Source organism: Rhincodon typus, chromosome 16 (assembly GCF_021869965.1).
Source record: "Rhincodon typus isolate 14 chromosome 16, sRhiTyp1.1, whole genome shotgun sequence".
Classification (NCBI taxonomy): domain Eukaryota; kingdom Metazoa; phylum Chordata; class Chondrichthyes; order Orectolobiformes; family Rhincodontidae; genus Rhincodon; species Rhincodon typus.
This window is the reverse complement of record NC_063347.1, coordinates 34,227,145-34,251,171: the sequence shown is the minus strand read 5'-3', so window position 1 is coordinate 34,251,171 and position 24,027 is coordinate 34,227,145. Positions and strand designations below refer to the sequence as shown.

At 40.6% G+C, this 24,027-nt stretch overlaps 1 protein-coding gene across 1 annotated transcript in view; it reads right to left on the bottom strand.

Moving 5' to 3' along the window:
- nampt2 (nicotinamide phosphoribosyltransferase 2) overlaps window positions 1-24,027 on the bottom strand; it is a gene marked incomplete at its 5' end in the record, with an annotated part of 47,914 nt that overhangs the window by 10,873 nt on the left and 13,014 nt on the right. The window contains 2 exon segments of the mRNA XM_048606731.1: window positions 470-752; window positions 13,067-13,199. Of these exon segments, the coding sequence (XP_048462688.1) occupies window positions 470-752; window positions 13,067-13,199 (416 nt within the window).

Here is a 24,027-nt window from a genome sequence, read left to right as displayed (position 1 = left end):
ACGGAGAGAGTGGTCCCTCCGGAAAGCAGATAAGGGTGGGGAGGGAAAGATGTCTTTGGTGGTGGGGTCGGATTGCAGATGGCGGAAGTGTCGGAGGATGATGCGTTGGATCCAGAGGTTGGTGGGGTGGTACGTGAGGTGGAGGGGGATTCTTTTTTGGTTGTTATTGCAGGGACGGTGTGTGAGGGATGAGTTGCGGGAGATGTGGGAGACAAGGTTGAGGGCGTTCTTGACCACTGTCTTGGATTCTCCAGCATCTGCAGTTCCTGCTATATCTGTAATTGTAGAAAGTTTATTTCTGTCTATAACAAGAGTTCACTGACTTGATAACATGACATTGTACTATTAGGGAGGTAAATAGGACATTCAATACACGCATTTACCTGCACTGGAATCTGAGCTATACCTTACAACATTTGTATGGGAAGAATATTCCACATATAGAAGTATAAATCTGGTCTGTAATCACAGTTGCAGTGTACTGCAGTAGTATTGGTACAAACTCCCTAATATTAGTTCTAAGTATATCCATAATCATATCGACAGGATTCCCTGAATCAGGTTGAATAACCACCATTAAATCCTTATTCGTTTGCTCAACTCAATCTTTAAGATCGTCTCCCCAGATTTGCTTACAGGCATCAAAAATGTCAAAACTGTCACTGACTATTGAATAAGGAGTGGATGGAAATTGCTTGAGCAAATATTCAAATGCGTCCTTTCCTCGACTCCTTCCCCAAGAGATGACAGTACTGTAAAAGATTAAATGTAAATGTCTTAAAAGTACAAACATAAACTGCACAAAATGTGCAAATAAATAATGTCTGATTTCTCAAATTAAAAGAATCGTTTCAAAAAGAATAGTGATTATTCTGACCAAGGGGGTGAAGTGAAATTTTGTGAATGTTGTGTAACTTTATAAAAGCAGCAACATTTTACAAAGCCATTGAAAGTTATTGCAGGATTCAAAAATCATTTGTTCTGTCATTCCAGGAAAAGAAATTGGGACCCCCATGAAGATGTGTAAAATGGGACACTTCAATGCAATTCTCACACAAAATTACAGAAATACTGCCAAATGCACCAGTAAAACCTGATGGAATTGGTCTTTTTAAGCAACTGAAGCAGCACTCAGAGAGGTACTTATTGATGTGAGGATTCGTGCGCCCTGTGCTCTTTGGATAACTAGAAATATAACAGCTTCCAGAATATTAGCTTCCTGATTTTTGCTTTGCCTTATTTAACCTCATTAACATCCACCATTGATGCTGTTATTCCTAGTTCGATTTGAATATCTCATGGAATTATCTCATAGAATCCCTACAGGGTGGAAACAGGCCATTTGGCCCCACAAGGCCACACCGCCCCTCCAAAGAGCATCCCACCCAGACCCAATTCCCTACCCCTGCATTTCCCATGTCTAACCCAGCTAACCTAAACATCCCTGGGCACTACGGGCAATTTAGCACGGCCAATCCACCTACCCTGCACATCTTTGGACTTTGGGAGGAAACCGGAGCACCTGGAGGAAACCCACGCAGACACAGGGAGAATGCGCAAACTCTACACAGACATCACCCAAGGCTGAAATCAAACCCGGGTCCCTGGCACTGTAATGCAGCAGTGCTAACCACTGAGCCACCGTGCCGCTCCATTTGGATGATGGAGGGTAGATATTTTCAAATCAACCTGTTCAGAAATAAGAGCACAAGAAATGCGAACAGAACTAGGCCATTTGGCCCCTCAAGACTGCTCCACCATTGAATAGAATCATGGCTGATCCCAATGTTATTACACACAACTGAAGCAGGTGGAACTCAAACCCGCAGTCTTGGGCAAAATAAACAGCAAGAGCGTCAACAGACAGCATCACTAGCTATGCCTATCAGAAGACAATAGGTAAGGATAGGCTGCACATAGGAGGTTATACTAAGGTAGAGAATTCCAAAGATTGACAACCCTCTGGATGAAGAAATTCTTCCTCATCTCAGTCTTAAATGGGTGAATCCTTATTGTGAAATTATGTGGTCTAGTTCTAGATTGCTCCACTAGGGGAAATATCCTCTCAGCACGCACCCTGTAGAAGTCCCTCAGACTCTTACATTTTTCACCTCTCAATCTTCTAAACTTCAATGAGTATAGGCTCAACCCTCTCAAGATTGCCTAATAAATCAATCCCCTCATCTCAGGAATAACCTACTGAACCTTCTCTGAACTGCCTGTAATGTACTCATATTATAATATAAACTATTTGATTAATAATATATGTATTTAATATCATTTATTCTAAGATTCGGTTTTGAATTTTGACTTAGCAAGCTGTAGGTTTCTGTTTGGGAAGTTATTAATTAACTTGTAAAGTATTTCTGTAGTGATTTATTTAGAAACAGTTTGTAAGAGCTGCTTTGACAGCATAATGAGTTTTTGATTACTTTCAAATTTTATGACCTAACAAGGTATGGAATTGTACCTAAAGGTTTCAGTTGGAACTTCCTGGACTGGGAGATTCTTTAAAGCTTAGAGGAAGAGGTTTATATGTTTTAGTTTTACATTGTTTTGGACAGTATTATGCTCATGAGAATGGGAGAGAATATAAAACTAAATTACCTTAGAGTAAGGAGTTTGCAATAGTCCCAGCCCAGGAGTGTTGGGATAAAACCCTGAAGAGGACTTGATTGAGTTTGTTTAAACTCAGTTTGTATGACAGCCTCGGGAATAAGACATCGAAGGTTCTAGTCCATGAGTTAAAGTCAGAGTTTTCTTAAATTTATGGGGGTAGTAGAGAAAGGAATTCTGGTGGGAGTACTGTACAAGGATTGCTGTTAGGTACTGTACAAGGGATGTTGATTTTTTTAATCTTATAAAAGAATATTTTGGGATTTATGGGATTATATTTTGTGTGTTTAAAAGTCTTTGAATTTGTACTATAAGTGAATAGATTAGTTCATTCTATTTTATTTTCATTTCTTTTGCTTAATAAAATTGTTATATTGTTAAAACAAAATCTGCAATATTGTGTGCTCCTGTCTCAGTGAGAAGCCACCTTATAAAAACCCCCAAACCAAAACAAAACATGATCTGGCAAGCCAGATTTCAGTCTGGGATCAGACTTGCTCAGTAATAACAACAACTGGGATCATAACAATATCCTGCTAAAGCTACACACTTTTCTAGTGCTTCAGTCCCATCAAAACCCTGTCCAGTTGTACTGAGACTTCCCAATATTTATATTCCATCACTCTTACAATAAAGGCCAACTTTCCATATCTTCTTAATTGTTTGCTCTACTCTCATGCTAACATTTTGTATTTCATGTATGAGGACACTCCAATTGTTCTGTACTGCTGCATTCAGCATCATTGATTGGTTTTTCTTTACATCTTGTTACAGATTGTTAAACCTTCAATGAATACACACAAACACATCAAATACAAATTTTATTTTGTAAAACTGCTGTTAGGGCTGCTCATGGCGAAAACAGCTTAAAATGGCTGAAAGTGGCTCTCAGTTGACATAAAATGGCTGAGAAGATTTTTAGCTGAAACAGCAGCTTCCATAGTCTACTGTTTGAAGCTAAAATATAAACAAGAGCAATCGTAGCATTCATAGAAGGAGCATATCCATGGTTACAAAATGAAGATAACACACAAGGGTCTTGTGAAATGCATAAATTGGACTCTGTTGAAACTGAAGCAGATATAGCTGTTTGTATGGAGACAGCTTGATATGGTACATCTTTGAGAAATATTGATAAAAACTCCTTTTCAAGCCAGACCAACGTTTGATATTTAGCATGGGATAGAAAGAAGGAGACTGACCTAATTAGTTAAGCAGGCCAGGTAATTATAGTTGCATGAGTTTTAAGTATACAGTCATTAAGTGATTTAACCGCATTCCTGAGGATATTCAGTCAAAGACATCTGGAAAATGACCCTTCTGATTAGCAGAGATTATTGCTGGAGTCTAAACTCTGGAAAGTAATGAACATGATGTATTGTGAAGTGATAAGTGATAAGGAGGTTTGGTAAACATCATGAGATCATGGGATGACTTAAAGCTGACCACAGTCAAATGATTAACCCTGATTGGATGTGTTTGTAATCAATTAATAATACAATTGGTTTGTATCAGCCAAAAGCAGGCTAAAAGTAAATATATAACAAGTATATATTTTCCTTTGTTGAGTGGAGAAGCCTCTGGCTTGCACAGGGCTTTTCTCCTCATCAATGTACAACAATACAGTCAGTTCTGCTACAAAGTGATAGTTGCATTCCCGTGCAATGTCGCATTATAGAAAATCATGCTACAGAAATAACGGGGCCTATGGGAAAAGTGGGGTTAGGGGCAGACCACCACTCAAAAGTCTAACACAAATGATAGCACAATTTGAATAAATGTCTTATTCATATCTGATAATGAAATAAAAGTAAATTTAACACTTTACCTTGAAAAATGTCAAGATGACTTGATGGGGGAGGAGGTTGCACTGTACCTCTCACAGAACGCACTTCACGACAAAGACCGCAAAATGATCACGTCATGCTGGCGCAGAGACTCTTTCGGTGCTAACATTGTATGTATTCATGATGAAATGCGTACTCCTCTGCGCACCGATGGAGCCGTGTATTAGCCAACACATGTTTGCATTTTAGAAATAGTGTTCCTCGATTCATCAATTGCATTACAGCCAATTCGTGTTGACGGAATACACGTTATAACAGAACCGGCTGTAAACTCTTTGATGCTGGAAGTGGAGCAGGGTGTCGAGTGATTCATTTAATCATTCTGCCCCAAGACTACGTTCACACGTCTTGATTGTTTTGTATGGCAGAACCCTATAGGGACCTGAAAAACATGGTCTGTGGTGAGAAATGTGTCAGAATCAATATGAGAAGTCCACTGAGGCCTACTTCAATGGCAAGAATAACTAGCGCATCTTTTAACTAAATTCTGGGCATCAGGACCACATTCTCACTAGGCAGAAGCACATTGCCTATTAAGAGGGTTTACCGCTTATTAATGACTTTACAAACTGAACATCTCACCTCATTAATATGCAGATTTCTATTGTACCATCTGCTGCAAGTAAAATGGACACCAGGGATACTCAAAATGGAAGTCAGAGCGGCTATCTGGCAACTTCAGCTTGCTGCTTGCTCTAAAGGATCTCTGCGTTGGACACCAGGTAACAAAATCTCAGGGCATGCTCCACGCACACCCTACAACTATGTACACGACATCCGATATGTGCCAACTTCTAGAACCCTCATTGCACATCTCCAATCCAATCACAGGATGCTTCTGCATGGACATTTTGTGCTCAGTCACACAATTTGATTTGATTTGATTTGATTTATTATTGTCATATGTACCTACGTACATTGAAAAGTTTTGTTTTGAATGCAGTGCAGACAGACCATAGGGTGATAGAACAGAGCAAGGAATAAAAAGGTACGGCTGTAAAGCAGGTGTAGAAGAGGCAAGAGCAACATTAGATTTGAGATTAGAGAGGTCCATTCAGAAGTCTAATAACTGTGGGGAAGAAGCTGCTCTTGAACATGTTGGTACGTGTGTGTAAGCTTTTATATTTTCTGGCTGATGGAAAAGGTTGGAAGAGATTATAACTGGGTGGGAGGGGTCTTTGATAATGTTAGCTGCCTTTCCAAGGTAGCCAGAGATGTAGATGGAGTCAATGGATGGAAGGCTGGCTTGCATGATGGACTGGGCTGTGTTCACAACAAGTTTCTTACGGATTCCAGCATTCTCCCAGATATCAGGCTAACTGATTTATCGTTTGCTACTTTTTGTCCTTTCCTTTCTTGAATAACGGTGTTATATTTGCCTTCTTGAAGACATTTCTTGAAGACATTTCCAAAATCTAGGGAACTTTGGAAGATTACAGCCAATACATCCATTACCTCTGCACCACAGTGGTATACGCACAGTGCTCCTGGGAATCTTCAGCATTGACTTGAACCCCATGTAGTCTCACAGCTTCAGATCAGATGTGGTAAAGGAACTTTCTTACTGATCACCCCTAACCACCCTCACTCAGCTGGTGAATCAGTGCTCCTCTATATTCACCACAACTGGGAAGAGTTTAGCAAGGGTAGAAAATAGAATGTGCTCTGGACAGGGATCTTCATTTTCCATCGCCGAGTGTGGCTCAGTAACATTACCATAGACCAAGCTGGTTAGGTCCTAAGGGATGTACTTGTCATTGTGGTCCTGTAGTAGGTGGTGAGAGAACCAACAAGAGGGAAGAAAAATGACTTGAGATCTTCCCCACAATCTACCTGCTGCAGATGCATTTGTTCATGGTATTATCAGTTGAGGTGACCACTTCACTATCCTTGGAGACAAAGTGCTGACTCCACACTGAGGACACCCTTATCATTGTGCTAATGGAATAGAATTAAAACCAGAATCAAAATTGGATAGTCATAGAGTGTGGCGCTATCAGCAAGAGTCAAAAGTGACCCAGAATGTTCCTTTCTCTACCATTACCAAGAAGCCAGGAATCAATCCTGGCTCACTGAGGACAGCATCCTGGAGTAGAATCAGACAGATCTAAAAATGAGGCACTGACACTGTGAAGCTGACTTTAGGCTACTACATGCATCATAAACAGCAGAAGCAGCATCCAAGTGATCCCAAATCCAACTCAGGCTCTGCATTCCAGCCGTGAACAACTAATGGGAGGAAGAGACTCCATGAATATGTCCATTCTCAAAGATGGCAAAACCTAGCACATCAGTGTAAAAGAAAAGGCTGAAATATTTGCAATGACCTGATGTCCCGAATAGATAATCCAGCTCAGCCTCCTGCTGAGGTCCCCAGTATCATAAATGTCAGTGTTCAACCAATTTGATTTGCTGCACTTCAAGCAAAGAGACAGCTGAACGCATTGGATACAACAAAGGCCATTGCCCCTCACAACATTCCAGCAGGAGTACTGAAGACTTGTGTTCCACTTAGCCAAGCAGTTTCAAAACAGCTCCATCACTTGTGAGCAAAATGGAAAATTGCTTAAGTGTGACTTGTCCACATAAAGCAGGATAAATCCAATGCAGGCAATAAATACCCATCATTCTTTACAATCGTCTACAAAACGATGCACAATGTCATTGAATGTGCTATCAATCACTTCTCACCAATGTTCAGTTTGACTTCTGCCAGGGCCACTTGACTCCAGACCACACGACTGCATGTGCAAAAGAACTGAATTTCAGAGGTGTGGTGAGATTGACTGTTCTTGACATTAACACAGCATTTGATTCATTAAGGTTCTTTAGCAAAATTGAATCCAGTAGGAATCAAAAGGAAGAATCTCCACTGGTTGGAGTCATTTCGCGCACAAAGTAAGATGGTTGCAGCTGTTGTATGCCAATCATCACAGCCTCAGGACATTACTGCAGAATTTCCTCAAGGCAGTATCCAAGGCCAGTCTTTAATTGCTTCACTGATGACCTTTTTTTCATCCAATGCAAGGTCAGAAGTGTGGGTATTTGTTTATGACTGCACAAGCTGGTTGTTCAGTACGTTCAGACTGTTCAGTACTATTCATAACTTCTCAAACAATGAAAAACAGTGTCAGCATGCAGCAATACATGGCCAATATTCAGGTTTGAAACTGATAGTTAGGAAGCAACATTTATCTCGCACAGTGCCATGCTGTGACTATGTCCAACAAGAGAAAATCAGAGCGAATCAGAGGGCGGCTGAGATAGTGGAATTCTGGGAGATAGTGCTACAGTCATCATGACTGTACAGGAGACCTCTGCAGGGCACCTTCTGTGAGATGGCAAATCAGAGGGTGGATGAGAGTTATCACAGCAGAATTCTGGGACACATTGCCATAGTCATCATGACTGCACAGCAGGTCAGAGAGAGAACCTGGTGTCAAGGTGTGGTTAAACCTGAAACATTACACCGGTGTTTCTCATCCTCCTTCCTCCTCTGACTGAAAAAAAACACTCTGCGAGGAGGATGACTGGCAAGGTAAGGGTGTACAATGGGGCAGCCATTAAGAAAGTGGGCCAGTGTTAGAGTGGAAGTGTTGAGGCCTTTGTTCAAGAGGTTTCTGCATGTAGAGGCTGAGCAAGGGTACAGGTAAGGGCTCTTTAACTCTCCTTTCTTTCTGTCTAGTCTGAAGGTAGTGGGGATGACAATTAGGGTAATGGCATGCTCCTCTTGCAGGATGTGGGAGATCAGGGAGACTTCCAGTGTCCCTGGTGGCCACACCTGTGAGAAGTACACCCGGTTGCAGCTCCTGACAGGCCACGTTAGGGAACTGGAGCTGGAGGTGGATGCGTTCAGGATCATCTGGGTTGATGAATATCATTAATAAGAGCTATAGTAAAGTGGTCACTCCTAAGCTGCAGATAGCTGGGTGACCATCAGAAGAGGTAAAGGGGTGAGGCAGATTCCCCTCAAGAATAGGTATACTGTTTTGTATACTGTTGGAGGGGGAAACGACCTTACAGGGGCTAACAGCAGCAGTCAGGTCAGTGGCACTGTGACTGGCTCTGAGGTTCAGAGGAAAAGGGTACACCAGGCGGAGCAATACTGATAGGAGACTCATTTGTGAAGGGGACAGACAGGAGATTCTGTGGCCACGGAAGAGACACCAGGATGGTGGGTGCCAGGGTCAAGGATTCTCTGAGCAGTTGCTGAACATTCTGAAGGGGGAAAGTGAACAGCCAGAGGTCATTGTGCACATCGGTACAAATGAGATAGGTAGACAAAGGGATGGGGTCCTGCGAAATGAGTATAGGAAGTTAGGTAAAAAGTTAAAAAGCAGGCTGTCAAGGGTAGTGATCTCCGGATTACTCCCAGTGCCACGTGCCAGTGAGGATAGAAATAGAAAGATAGGCCAGATGAATGTGTGGCTGAGGAGATGGTGTAGGGGGCAGAGATTTCAGTTCTTTGATCATTGGGATCTCTTCTGGGGTAGGGATTACCTGTACAAAAGAGGCGGGTTGTACTTGAACCAGAGGGGTTCCAATATCCTCACGGGGAGATTTGCTCGTGTTACATGGGAAGGTTTAAACTAGTTTGGTGGGGGGGTGGGACTCTGAGTAAGGGAGAGACCATCGAGAAGTCAAGGGAAAATACATTAGCCATCGAGAACAAGTTTACTATTCAGGATAGCCAGGGGCACAGTAAAGGAGGGAAAAGGCTTCTGGTTTAAAGTACATTTATTTCAACGCACGAGTCCTGACTGGTAAGGCAGATGAGCTCAGAGCATAGATTGGCTCTGGGGACTGGGATACTATAGACATAACAGAAACATGGCTGAGAGAGTCAACATGGACCTCAGCAAGGTTTTTGACCAGGTTTTGCATCGCAAACTGATTAAGAAGCTAAGAGTCCAAGGGATCCAGGGATGTTTGGCAAAGTGAATCCAGAATAGGCTTAGTGACAGGAAACAGCGTGTGATGGTCAAATCTTGTTTCTGTGACTGGACATCAGTGTCCAGAGGCATACTATTTCAATCAGTGCTGGGTCACTTGCTGTTTGTTGTTTACAGTAATGATCCAGATGTGAATGTAGGAGGTATGTTCAGGAAGTTTGCAGATGAAATGAAAATTAGTGGGGTGATAAATAGCGAGGAAGAAAACCTTAAACTACAGGATAATATAGCCATGTTGGTCAGATGAACTGAACAATGGCAAATAGAATTTAATCCTAAAGTATGAGATGATGCATTTTAGGAGGACTAATAAGACAAGGGAGCACGTGGTAAGACCCAATGAAGTACAGAGGACCTTCTGTACATGGCCATAGATTCTTGAAGAAAACAAGACAAATAGAGAAGTTGGTTAAGAAAGCATATGGAATACCTACCTTTATTGCTCAACAGATTAAATACAAGAGCACAGAGGTTATATGGAACTATATGTACCATTAGTTAGACCACAGCTGGATTACTCTGTGCAGTTCTGGTCATCTCACTGTAGGAAGGGTATGATTGCACAAGAGAGGGTGCAGAAGAGATTCACCAGGATGTTGCCGGCGCTGGACCAATTCAGCTATGTAGACAGACTAAGATAGTCTGGAGTTGTTCACTTTAGAAAAAGAAGGCTAAGGGGGTGCGTACAAAGTTCTGAGAAGCATAGACAGGGTTAGACAGGAATAAACGTTTCCCCTTATTAGAAGGGTCAATAACTGGGGGCACAGTTTTAAGGTAAGGAGCAGAAAGTTTAAAGGGGATTTAAGGAAAGAGTTTTCACCAAGAATGTTGTGGGTATCTGGAGCACACTGACTAAAAAGGTGACAGAAATGGGTACACTTAAAACAATGAAAAACTACTTAGATGAACTCATGAAATATCATATAGAATAGCCAGTGGCCATGCTGAAAAATGGGATTAGAACAGATGGATGTTTGATAATTGGCTAAAGGGGCTCTTCCTGTGATGTAGAAACTCTAAGAACATCAGAGCAAAAGCAAACCATGCGATTGATACCCATCCTCCTCCATGGTGCAGTGGCAGCAGGATATACATCTACAAAATTCACTGCAACTACTTGCCAAGGTTCCTTTGAAAACATTTTCAAAACCTGTGACCTCTAGAATTTAGGAAAACAAGACTAACCAGTACATTCCCCTCCAAGTCAGATGTAGTGGTGACTTGGAACTATTTCAATGTTCTTTACTTGCATTAGGTCAAAATCCTGGAACTCCCTTGGAGTTCAAGATGGCTGCTCTTGAACCACATTCTCAAAGGTAATTAGGGATGGACAATACACGCAGGTCTTGTCAGCAATGACCAAAGCTCATAAACAAATACTTATAAAAAACACATTTGGAAGGCTTGCTTAGTGAACGTATGTTCTTCTCATTTCCTTACCCTGAAATCTTGAATAAAGCCTCTGCCTGAACAGACCTAATTATGTCCTTCACCACTCTCTTCATTAAAATAACAATTAAACTCATTGGCCTGGATTTTTTAGATGATGGGGTTTCCCACCCTGCTGCATAAGCATTCAGCGGGGAATGTCTTCCTGCCTCACAGCCATATAGGGAATATTAACTTGTCAGGAAACAGGACTTCCACCAACATTTGGGAGGAAGTCTCACCTCAGACAGCTGGCAGCCAATCAGAATGGCCAGCAGCTGTGTGTGTTCTGAGAGCTCTGAAATAGGACTGGGCTGGCACTACAAGAAGTTCAAAGCCCCAGAATCCAGGACCAGGTAAGTGCAAGTGGCGTTGAGGTGGGATGGGAAGGTGAGGCCAGAGGAGGTGGGAAGAGAGAGGTATCTTGATGGAGGGAACAGAGGTGAAAGGAGAACCATCAGTGGGTAGATGTTGGGAAATGTGGAAAGGGGGCCAGTGAGGGAGGCACCCACAACCTTTCCAGATGTTCCATTTCTCTGCCACCCCTAAACACTTTCTGATAATTTCAAAAGCAAAAGAGGGCAGGAAACAGCCCACTAAGGGCCTCAACTAGGGCAAGGGCAGATGGGTCGGCCTGGGCTATGTCCATCCTACCATAAAATTGTGGAAAGGTCAGGACTGAGGGACGGCGGTAGGGAAGGGTTGTACCTGCTTTCCCTGCCCTGGCCCATAAACCTGCTAGATTTTGCCTATTAGTGTGACGTCTATATAAATAGTAGGCTGACATTACAGACTCACGATGAATTATAAAGAGATACCTTGGCATTTTTTTTTCCAAATTTCAGGTAAAAATGTGTGGAACTGGAAGTCAAATGTACCAGGATTATGTGCCATAATTTGAGACACTCTAAGTTATTTATTGGAGACAGTTTATAAAACTGCCAAATATATTTTAAATTGAATTCTTATAGCGTTAGAAGGAACAAGAAATACCCTTTCCTGGTCCACAAAATGTCTTCTGACTCAGAGCTGCTCTACTTAAGAATGGCTCCCTTCTTGAGACCTTGACCCACCCTCCAACACAATGAGGGTAGGAGACAATATCTTACCAACAAGCAGCAGCAGTTTACTATCAACATTTGCATGAGATCCAAACCCCAAAATGCAAATCTCTTGTGCACAGCAATGTCCCAAAAAGAGATTCTACTAAATAAATGACCAGGAAGTATATTTTTGACCAGCAACTGATCCAGGGAAGCCAAATTCATCAAGGCAACAGGAAAACATGTCAAATTATATGAAGGAACCTCTAATGTGCACCAAAGCACCAGAACTAGCACTCAGTTACCATCTTATTAACCACTTAGCACCACAAATCTGCACTTCCAGAGTGGCACTGTTAAATTATATGCTCAAATCCTTGATGGGGTTGACTCTACAATTTCATCATTCAAAAGCAAGTTTACTACCAGCTGAGCCTCATTCAAGATTTGCAATAATTTCAAGATTAAGTGACAATTTACAGCAATTGAATTTTAAGACATCACGTACTTTTCAGCAAAATCCTACAGAGATAATTTGTAGAACAACACTTTAAAAGGCTAATGTGATCTTGCACTGCAGTATTACATTTAGTGGTATAGCCAATTACAAATGTTCACTATGTTATGGCAATTTGAAACAAATAACTATTATTCACCAGATGTAAATTCTGACAATAATGCTATTAAATACACTTTGAAAAACAAACCTAACTCAGTTATTGATCTATTTATTCAATTGATAATCTCTTTCTTAGAGATTGAAAACAAGAAGTTCCAATTATTGTTGAAATCTAGCTTCTTGGGAAGAGTCACTGGCATCAGATACAAATAAAACAAAGACTTAACAAGGCACATCAATGTATTAATTGCAGTGATCTGTAAAATGCATTAAAAAGATTACCAGTTACATCTGCATTTTGTAATGAACACATGGAATCAATTTCACAAAATCATACTTTACTACATTAAAACAATATAAAACTAGTTTATGAAGACAGGTTATGAATGTATTCGGAAATGGGAACAAAAATATGTTCAGGGAATTAAATTGGATTACAAACATTTGGTTACAACTTTCTTTTCCATCAAAGTTTACTGCAGATTCATCACTTCATATTACAAAGTGTGTAAATCCCAGTTTCAAATTCTGTTGGACAATCTGCTCTAGGAAGCTCAATACCTGTGTTCTGCATTTGGGATTGAAAATCCAGCCATTTGGCAATTGTAAAACTGTTGAGCCATCAAAAGTCCTGCAACTGCGTCCAAGCTTTGGAAATTTACCAAGTGGGCTGCACCTCCAAGAGCTGCAGATTGTGAGGAAAGTTAAACTGAAAATCAGAAATCATAGTTACAAACAATTAGAGCCTGCATAGAGAGTCAACATCACTAACACAGCTCTTCTAAAGCTTTATTGCAATTAGAATTATGATTCAATTAGAGTCATAAAGTTGATTTTCAATCTCCACCTGGAGATGGTTTGGCCATTTATATACTCTAATAGGATTGAAACCTTCGTATTTAACCTGTTTGCAAGATATTGTAGAACGTAATCATAAAATAGATACAGCACAGAAGGAGGCCATTACAGCTGTTGTGAATGTGCTGTCTCTGCAAGATTAGTTCATTAATAACCAGGTTCCAGCCCTTTCCCTCATGACCAGCATTTTCTTTTCTCTTCAGGTCCTTATTCAATTCCCTTTAGAAAGTCTGCTTGGATTTGCCTCCACAACTGTCAGATGGTAGATTCCAGATCCTAACCACTCACTGCCTAAATGTTTTTTCCTCAGGTCACGGTTGCTTCTTTTACCAATCGGCCTCTTTTCTCAACCCTTCAACCAATGGAAACAGACTCCCTATCCACCCTGTCTATATTCCTCATAGGTATAACACAGTATGAAATATCATCTCAGCTTTCTCTTCTGTAAAGAAACAAATCCAGGTTCTCCAATCTGAGCTTGCATCTGAGGTTTATCAGTTTCGTTGAGAGCCATTCTCATTAACCTTTCATGCACCATTTCTGATGTATCCTGCCTAAAGTGCAGTACGCAGAATTGGATACACTGGGTGTAATTTCTTGCATTATCAAGAAAGTTGGGAAAAGTTGGCAAGAATGGAAAATTCAGATTCTCAACACAGAGAAAAAAAATTCTGATTTTCACTGTGAATTTTGAATCTTGCTAATGAGTGGTAACTACTTTATTTCCATGCAATTGTTTCTCATTATTAGCTAATCTCAACTCACTTCCACACTGCTTCAAACTGGCCGTAGCATACCTGAGAAATTAGATGCTGCCAATCCTCATCATGAAAGTCAGAGCAGTTGCCTAATGACAGCAAATCACCTATTCCCTCTCCGGGCCTTCAGAAACTCACTACCATTTCCCTGTATGCTCCATGGGCACAGCTCCCCCCCATATTTTGTCCACACAAGTTGGCATTGCCTCACCGCATCTTCGTGGCCATTCACAGGATAACTCACCTACCAGTTCAGTCCTTCACAATTTCATTTTGGAGCCCAAGGACCCTTATGATTTATACCCTGAGGGAATGCTTATAGTGAAAGGGGTAATTCAGGGTAGAAGGGTGGGATTTCATAGAGCATCAGAGGGGAATCTGCAGGAGAAGTTCTCACAAGTGACCCTCACTCTGGCCTCTACATGGAGAGAGTGTATGGCCAATGAGGGCATGGCAATTCACAAAGTCATGATCACAGGGAGTAATTTGGGGACAAAAGAGCTGTGATTTAAAGGGAAAAATAAAGGCTGAAAGGTCATCTGGAACCCAAGAGCAGCAACTCAAAAGGAAACATGAAGAATGGGGAGATAATCCTGCACTTCAGGTAGAGTATTAAAGTCACTCACTGGGCCATAAAACTGAAACCTCACCATCTTTTATTCAAACTCAAATCTGTAATAACAAGAGGCTGCCACCATATGTAGAGTGGACAATGTAAATCATTGGTTTTGTCTTCAGGGATGGACTATAATTCTTTGAAATATGAGACCCTGCTAGGGACAGCTGTATTAACATATAGCCATTGATTCAGTTATTCCACCTATCTGGCATTAAATTGTAAGTGATCAGTATGTCATCCACCTGTAAGAATGAACATAAAAAATTACAACCTCAAGCAATCATGACCATTACATAGTTTGCATTCCTTGTCATGTCAAATAAATAAATATAAATTAGATGTTAACAAGCTGTCCTACTTGTGACCTTGGTACACAGGTGAAGACAGTGTAGAAGGAGAGAGCAACTACAACATACTCAGCAAGCCCAGAAGGAAGAGCAACCTCTAGCAACTGCTGCATAACCTAACAGAAAAAGGCAGCAGGCGGAAGCTCCCCCAAGGGAGGCAGAGGTGAATAGACAGACACTCCACATACTGACTTTGCTGTCATTTTCTGCAGTGGGATTTGCGCTCAGAAGGAGTGACCGGTCATCCCATCCTGTGGCCATCAAGGTTACAGCTTCCTTTCATTTTTACACTAGCAGCTTGATCAAAACGCAGTATTTGAGGACCCGCATGGCATTTCCCAAACCTTAAATCACAAAGACATCAGGGATGTCACCAATGCCATTTTCTCCAGATTGTGCCAGTTTATATACTTCTCCTGTGATGAAGAGAGTCAAGCCGTCCAGGCACTGGGTTCTCCAACATTGACACAATCCTCTAGGGGTTGGGTACTATAGACTGTACCCCTGTTGCTTTCAGAACACCCTTTCACTGACCTACAGCATTCAACAGTAAAAAATGGGATGGGGTGGTTAAAAGGTATTGAAATATTTGATCATTCATTATCACATTGAATGGCAGAACAGGTTCAACAGATTGAATGACCTACTCCTGTTGTTATGTTCCTAAAATGCTTCCATTCTATCAGTGTTCGGCCCACATTTGATCATCAATGCTATTGTGAAACAGACCACTGGCATCCTTAAGGTGAGTTTCAATGCCTGGACTGCTTTGGTGGGATTTTGCAGTATAGCCTAGAAATGGCGTGCTGCTTCATTTAGGCATGTTGTACTTTTCATAGCTGGAGCTGACAAAGTGAGGATGTCCTGGTGCAGAGAAAGTGGGGATCTACAGCAATCTTCTGAGGATGAAGAGGATGAGAATCAGGGCATTGATGGGGAGGGACGTCAAAGAAACCATTGTAGAGCTATTTATTGTCAATCTCACAGACATAGCCTATTGAAACCCAGTTACAGAATGAATGTGCAATGTATGGACTTTCTTTTATTATGTAGCTTTCTGTTGGATACATGACAAACAGCCTCTGGTCTATTCAAAGTACATGTGGACCTGGATAATTTTACAGTCATTGAAATTTTCTATTGCTGAATAAATGCTTTTTACCAATATGATTGCATGATTGTGATCCCACTTTCAAGTATCTACTCTCTACAGGTCTTCCTTACCATTCAGGAGAAAGCAGCCATCAGTGAAACATAGCAATAACATCACATGGAGTTAAACTAAGGCATCAACCAACAAGATATCCAAATGTTGTTCAGTGCAGCCTCTCATAACAGACAGCAGGATGGGAACAGTTCTGAGGCACTTTCTTCTCATTCTTTCATTGCCGGTTAACCTTTCATGTTTTTGAGTTCACTTGCACTGCTGCATTGCCCTGAACCGCTTAAGTATCCTATTGGTCAGCATTTAACCTGAGAGAGGCAATGCTTTGTGCTGCTCCTGTCAGCACATCACTGTGCTGTGAAGGAGAGTGGAGATTTGAACTTCCCATTAAATACCTTCTAGCCTTGAATGGCAGTGCTCTCTCTTGAAAAGCTAACAGACAGAATGAAACTTTGCCTGCAAAGATGTGTGAATTCATCAGTGAATCCATATTCTCACTCACAGGGTAGGTGGAAGTGTGGATAATTTGTTCTGGGCATGTCCTACCACAATTCCTGCACATTGCTTTTGGCTTCCGTGTAGTTCACATTAAAGCACAATAGTGGCGGCAGTCAACGTCATCAAGGTTCAAGGATTCATGATGTATGATGCTATTTGCAAAGAGTTGGCTCATTGTGAGGGGTGAGCAATGCTGAGCCGTGACAGGCTCTCTCATTCTCGGGATGTTTGAAGAGGCTAATAATCTCTTACGGGGACGCAACTTCACTCGATCCAACAGTAACAAAGATACTACAGCAGACATTTGAAGAGTGTAGGTGAAACTACATCACCCCATTTTACCTTGCCATTGATGCCGAACACCTAAAGCTAGAATAATGCAGTGCAGTGTGAGTATGCAGCATTCCTCCATTTGTGATCTGCACTAATTAGGGTTACTTCCTCACTATATCTTGTTGAACTGGCTGAGTACCACCACCCTTATTGTTCAATGATGAAGGAGCCTTCTTTCTCACTACTACTCCTATACTGACTAGAGTCTTCCTTTGGTGCCTGTCACTAACTAGGGATTCTATCTCAGTGTATTCCCTTGAAACTACTGCTCTGTGGTAACTGGCTAACTTCTGAGTCCTGGGGAATTCATGCAATTTAACTCAGGTGAGCACAGCTTGGGGACAAATCTTTGCAGCACTGCTTGTGGGCCAGGAGTAAAAATCAAAGATTGGCCAACCTGTAGCCCCTTGCTCCCAACCTAGCTGCAGGTTCCATACCTATTGCTGCAGCCTATTCCTTGACCAACACAAAGGCAGGTCAATCAATCAGAACAATGTCCTGATCTTGATTAAAAAAATCACATATTGTGGAGTTATAACTCCATATGCACAAGAAAATCCAAGCACATGGTTTAGCACTCAAAAGTCTGTCTGTTGCTCATCAAATCCTTCCCTGTATTATAGAAACCATAAAATCGTACTTAACAGAAAAAGCTCCTGGAAAGAGCTTCCAATTTAGTTCCAAATTCCCATTTTCTCCACATAAGCCTACAAGTTGATTCTCTTTAAGAACATGTCCAATTGCCTTTTGAAAATTAAGATGGAATCCGATTTCACTGCACTTTCATTCCATGCGTTCCAGATCATAACAACCATGTGTATGAAGAAATTCCTCCCAAGTTCTCAGCAGTAGAGGAAACAACCTCTCCATAACAACACCATCAAACTCCCTAAGAATCTTACAGGGTTTCAATAAGGGGTAACTCTCATTCTTCTAAACTCCAAAGAGTACAGACCCAACCTATGCAACATCTCCTTATAAGATAATCCCTCCATACCCAGCATCAACCTAGTGAAGCCCCTCTAAACTGCCTCTAAAATGCTAGTATATCCCTCCTTAAATAAAGGGACCATGACCATTCATAATATTCTAGGTATGGTCTGACTGACGCCTTGCATTGCTTTGCCTCCCTACCTTTATACTCCATTTCCTTTGAAGTAAAGGCCAAAGTTCCATTTGCCTTTCCTATTACCCATGGAACTTGGCTGCTAGCTTTTTGTGATTCACGCATGATGAACCCCAAATCCCTCTGTACTGCAACTTTCTCTATTTAAATATTATTCAGCTTTTCTATTCTTCCTGCCAAAGTACAAAACCTGACATTTTCCCACATTATATTCCATCTGCTAAGATTTTGATTTGATCATAGGAACAATGTTAATCTACACAATTTGCACAGACAGCAGTTCATTCAAATGCAAGAAATTTCCCTGCCACCTTCAATGGTTTGTGCACCCCAAGTTCCCTGTTCCTAAACCCTTGGTATTGTGTCCTGTATTTTATATTGCTTCTCCTTGTTCTCCGACCAAAATGTATCACTTTACACTTTTCTGTATTAAATATCAGGTGCCATGGGTCCATTTATTCCAACAGTCTAAGTCCTCTAAGTTTACCACTATCTGCCCGCAGTTCACGATAGTCAAGTTTTATATTATGTGTAAACTTCAAACTCCTATCATGGGACCAACCTAACATCTGTGGGCTTTAACTTTACTGACCAGACTCTCGTGTGACACTTTACCAAACATTATGTTTGGAAGTGAGGTTGTTAATTAAGAAGCAAGGATGTCAAATTTGAATAAGAGAAATTATGAGCACATGAGGCACAACTTGGCTGAGGTTGGTTGGGAAATTACTTAAACAGAATGACAGTACATAGGCAATGAATAGTCTTTAAGAAACTATTGCAAGACCTACAACAACTATACATTATTTCAATGTACAAAAGCTCAAGAAAGGTCAGTCAGATGTGGTTAACAAACGGAAGTTCAGCATTGCACAAGAATAAAAGAAAAGGTCTATATAGTTGTCAAAAAGCAGTAATATCTGAGGATTGGGAGGTTTACGGAATATAATAAAGAAAGACCAAAAAAATGATAAAGAAAGGGAAAACAGAATATGAATGCAATCTATAAAAAATATAAAAACAGATTGTAAAAGCTTATACAGGTACATAAAGTGCAAACATTTTGCCAAAATGAATAAGGATCTATTAAAGACAGGGTCAAGATAATTTGTAATGGGGCATTTGGAAATGACAGAGAAGCTAAATGATTACGCTGTACCTACTTTCATTGAGGAAGATGCCGAAATCTCCCAGAAGTAGAGATCCAACTGGTTAGGAAGAATGGGGAGGTGAAAGAAATTAGCACAATTAAGAGGAAACTGGTGCTGGGAAATTAATGGGGCTGAAAGTTGATAAATCTCCAGGATCTGATAGTCTTCATTTAAGAGTGTTGAATGATGTTTGGGGCAGCACAGTGGCTCATTGATTAGCACTGCTGCCTCACAGCACCAGGGACCCAGGACTGATTCCATCTTTGGGAGACTATGTGGAGTTTGCACATTCCCCCCGTTTCTATGTGGATTTCCTCCAGGTGCTCTAGGTTCCTCCCACAGTCCAAGGATGTGTAGGTTAGATGGACTGGCCATGCTAAATTGTCCATCATGTCCAGGGATGTACAGACTGGGTGGGTTAGCCCTCGGAAATGTGAGGTTACGTGGATAGGATAGGGGGGTGGATCTGGCTGGGACAATTTTCAGACAGTTGGTGTGGACTCAATGGGCCGAATTGCCTGATTCCACACTATCGGGATTCTATGTGGCTATAGGGATAGTCAATGCATTGGTGATTACTTCGTGATTGGCTTCTCAAATGATTCTTATAGCTTCAAAGGTTGCAAATATCACTCCAATATTTAAGAAGGGAGCAAGAGAGAAAGCAGGGATTTTCAAACCTGTTAGCTCTATATCAGTAGTAGGAAAAAATGCTAGAATTTATTATAAAAGTTGGGATACATAAACGCTTGGTTGATAATTATCTGATTGGGAATTTTTGGGCATATGTGAATGGCATATCATTTTTGATAAAATTGTTGGAGCTTTTTTAAGATGTTACTAACAAAATTCGTAAAGGAAATCCAATGGACATAATATTATTCAACTTTTCTGTTGCTGTTTGATAGAGTTAACAAATTTCCAAAATTGTTGGAGTTTTTTTAAGATGTTACTAACAAAATTCATAAAGGAATCCAATGGACATAATATTATTCAACTTTGCTGTTGCTGTTTGATAAAGTTAACAAACTTCCTTGGCCATTTTAAAGGGCACTTAATAGTCGTCCTTGTTGCTGTCTGGAGTCACATATAGGTCAGACTCAGTTAAGATTGCAGATTTCGTTCCCTGAAGGACATTAATAAACCAGATGTGACAATCTGGTTATTTCATGATCACTGCTTGTGGGAGTAGCTTTGTATTCTAGATTATTAATTTCCCCAGTCATTAAACTGCCACAGTGGGATCTAAATTCTTGCCTCCAGGCGATTAGTTCAAGCCTTTGGATTACCAGTCCAGTAAATATTATCCTTGTTCCAGTACTGGTTACCGTGCTGACTTGAACTTACTTGACCAAGCCTTTGCCCATTCATTAAACTTTTAAATAGAGGTGTAAAACTCATGCTTTAGATATTTTGAGCCAAAGGCTTTGACAGAGTTTATCCTATAACTTCAGTCAACACTGTAGATGCACAATTTTGCTTTTCTTCCCCTTCTTTTTCTGCCGAGCATACCCACCAGCACCTACACATTTTCTTAAGTTCTCTTGCACTGTCAAGATCTTGGCCATGTAGCCCTAACTAATGTAATTGGATCATGCTGAGTGATATGCAGAACCTTTGTTTGATCAATGGATAGTGATATAACAGAGGAGAGTTGTGGGAGCAGTGACCTTTTCATCAATAAGGTGCTAAATGATTTGGCCAGTTTCATTTGCCTTACCCACAGGTACCAAGTTTGCTAACAGGCAGCAAAAGTGATATATACCAGGGTAGGTAGCAGTTTCTAATTCTAACTTCAAATTATTGTCAGTTTTATTATTCCTGTAATTGTTTTGGATTACTATATTCACATATCACTCATTTCAACAACAGTTACACTGACACTGGATTGTGACTAGAGTTAAACAGTGCAAGTCTGCAATCAACAGACTGATCTTTCTCACAAAACTACTTCATCAGAAGAGTTCAGAGTAGAGTATGCAGATCCATGGGCAGCAAATTAGCGGATAATGAGATGTAAGTGCATTGCAAATAGGTGATGTCAAATTCGGTCTTTTAAAGTCTGCAACTAAAAGAAAGGAAAAATTGAAAGACCCAAGAATTTCTTCAGCTGTGGTTTCAGGGAGAAAACTGCTTACATGAAACTCGAATATAAAACCAAAAGGAGAAGAATTGGCGGCTAAGCTCACAAAGAATAAAATTTAAAATATCATCAAGAGTGTGATAGATTATTATTGTATTGTATCCAGTCCAGAAGCAGAACTTCTGAAGGTGCACGTGTAGTGATAGTAACAAGGTCAGCCAAGTGAACCTGATGAAGAGTCCTATTCCATGGAAGGGTCACCGGACTGAAACATAACTCTGATTTCTCTTCACAGATGCTGCCAGACTTACTGAGCTTTTCTCGCAACTTCTGTTTTTGTTTCTGATGAAGAGTCATCTAGAATCAAGCTTGCTGTGTCTCCATGGATGCTATCTGACCCACTATGACTTCCAGCATCTCTTGTTCTCAGAGAATATGAGTTCCCTGATTGGGACTGTTAATCTGGTTCAATCAGGGAGCCTTGGCAGACAGATTAAAAAGACGAGTATCAGCAATTCTGGCATGCTGGGTTCTGACTCTGACAAGGCTGTGCCAGAGTCAAGGACTTTTCACATGTAAATAAAGGATGTCTTGGTGATGGAAAACTGGCCTCTGTGGAGTTATTTCAGTAAGAATTGTTTTTTTAAATATGAAAGCAGCATTCCTATGCTGGATGGACTTGGGCATTGACGAGCAATGTACAGAGATAAAAGGAAAGGCTTGCTTGGCATGAAAGAAAACAAACTTCTTGGAAGTAACTTCTAACAATGAAGGAGATGGGAGAGTTCCATTTAAGACCAGAAAGTTGAAAAAGATATTTGATTAAGAAAGAAGAAATGCAGGCATCAAGATGATGATAATTGGTCAGATTCAGAACAGTCTTGGCAATAGATTTTCAGCCTTTGCCTGGACAGAAAATTGATGGTGACAACAGCTGAATGTTATGCAAACAATGGTAATGTTATTTTCTATTCCAAATTTATATTACTAGCTTTACTCCATGTGACATTAAATATTTACCTCATGATCTTGGAAAAAGTTAAAAGAAACAAGAATTTCACTCTTCCAATGTTAAAATATTGTTATAAATCAAAGATGTGGCTTTGATGTGAAATGATGATATCAGACTCGTTGTGAATATGATAGTTGTGAAATATGATGGAAGTTACAATTTTAGAATGGAATAATCTCTAAAAGAGCAGGTAAGGTTTGGTAAAGAGCAGTGGTGGCCAATGATATTGGAAAGAATAGTTATGGGAGGGGACAGTGGTATGAGGAAATCCTTTTTATTCATTCACTGGATGTGGGCATCAGTGGCTTGGCCAGCATTCATTGCTCATCACGATCGACCTCATTGCTTTGGGTCTGGGTCATATGAAGGCCAGAACAGGTTACGGATGAAAGTTTCCTTCCCTAAATTATGATAGTGGGTTTTCCCAACAATTGACAATGGTTTCACGGTCATCACTAAACTCCTAATTCCAGATATTTATTGAACTCAAATTCTATCATGTTCCATGCAGGATTTGAACCTAGGTCCATGGAAAATTACCAGGGTCTCTGGATTAATAGTCTAGTGATAATATCACTGGGCCATCACCTAAACTAATGAAAATTTATCAAAGGAGGAAACATCACCTTTATCACAGATTGCATGGTTAGAGAAAAATTTAATGAATCATGAACATAAATTCCATGAGAGATCACTTGATAAATTGTTCAACAGGGCCTATCATGAGCTATGAAGATGCAAGTCATTTTTCCTCTTTTTCTGTGCTCCTCAGCAGGAGTTGCGTGTAGAGGGAATGATTTGGCAATGTTGCACGGAAACTTGCAGAGGTAAACAGCTGTGCTCACTTTCAATGCTTAAATCATTGACTGCGAGATCATTGAACCTCTTCTTACTTAAATAGGGCTGATGCTGCTAACAATGACACTCAGTCATTTCTGATCCAAAACCTGGAGAATACTCAGCCTGGAGATCATTTCCAGAATCATTTAGGTGGCATTAGAAAACCTAAGGACAGTCTTTCAACTGCTATCTTTCTTCCTAAGTCATGTCTTCACAGTTCCAACAAACTGAAGCAATAGGGCATACAACTGAAATGTACATATCTCCATTTTAGATACTACTGGATATCATAACAGAAGTAAATATATTATAACAATTGCCCTCCAATGTATCCTTTTACACCGTTTGCTATATAAATGAGAATATTCCTACAAATCTACTACAAATAGAGCAATTACATTGACAAACCAATTTTTGTGTCTTTTAAAGACATTACATAGTGAGTTAAAGATGAGATAGCATATTGTCATGAAGAATAATTGAGGGTAATTCGCATTGGTACTGAAGAAGTTGCTAAATCTGCCTTTGCAGTTCTGTTAATAATGTTAGCAACAGTTGAGCAAAGTTGGAGAGTGCCAAGTATGTTCCTGCTGGAGTTAGTATATAGGAAGACAATGGACATGAATTTTATTTCTGTAGTATCGCTGGAGACGTTGCGCTATCTTGCTGGGTATGCACTGCCACCTGCTGCTGCCAACACAGGCTGCTCCCCAGAACCTCTCCAAAATGTTC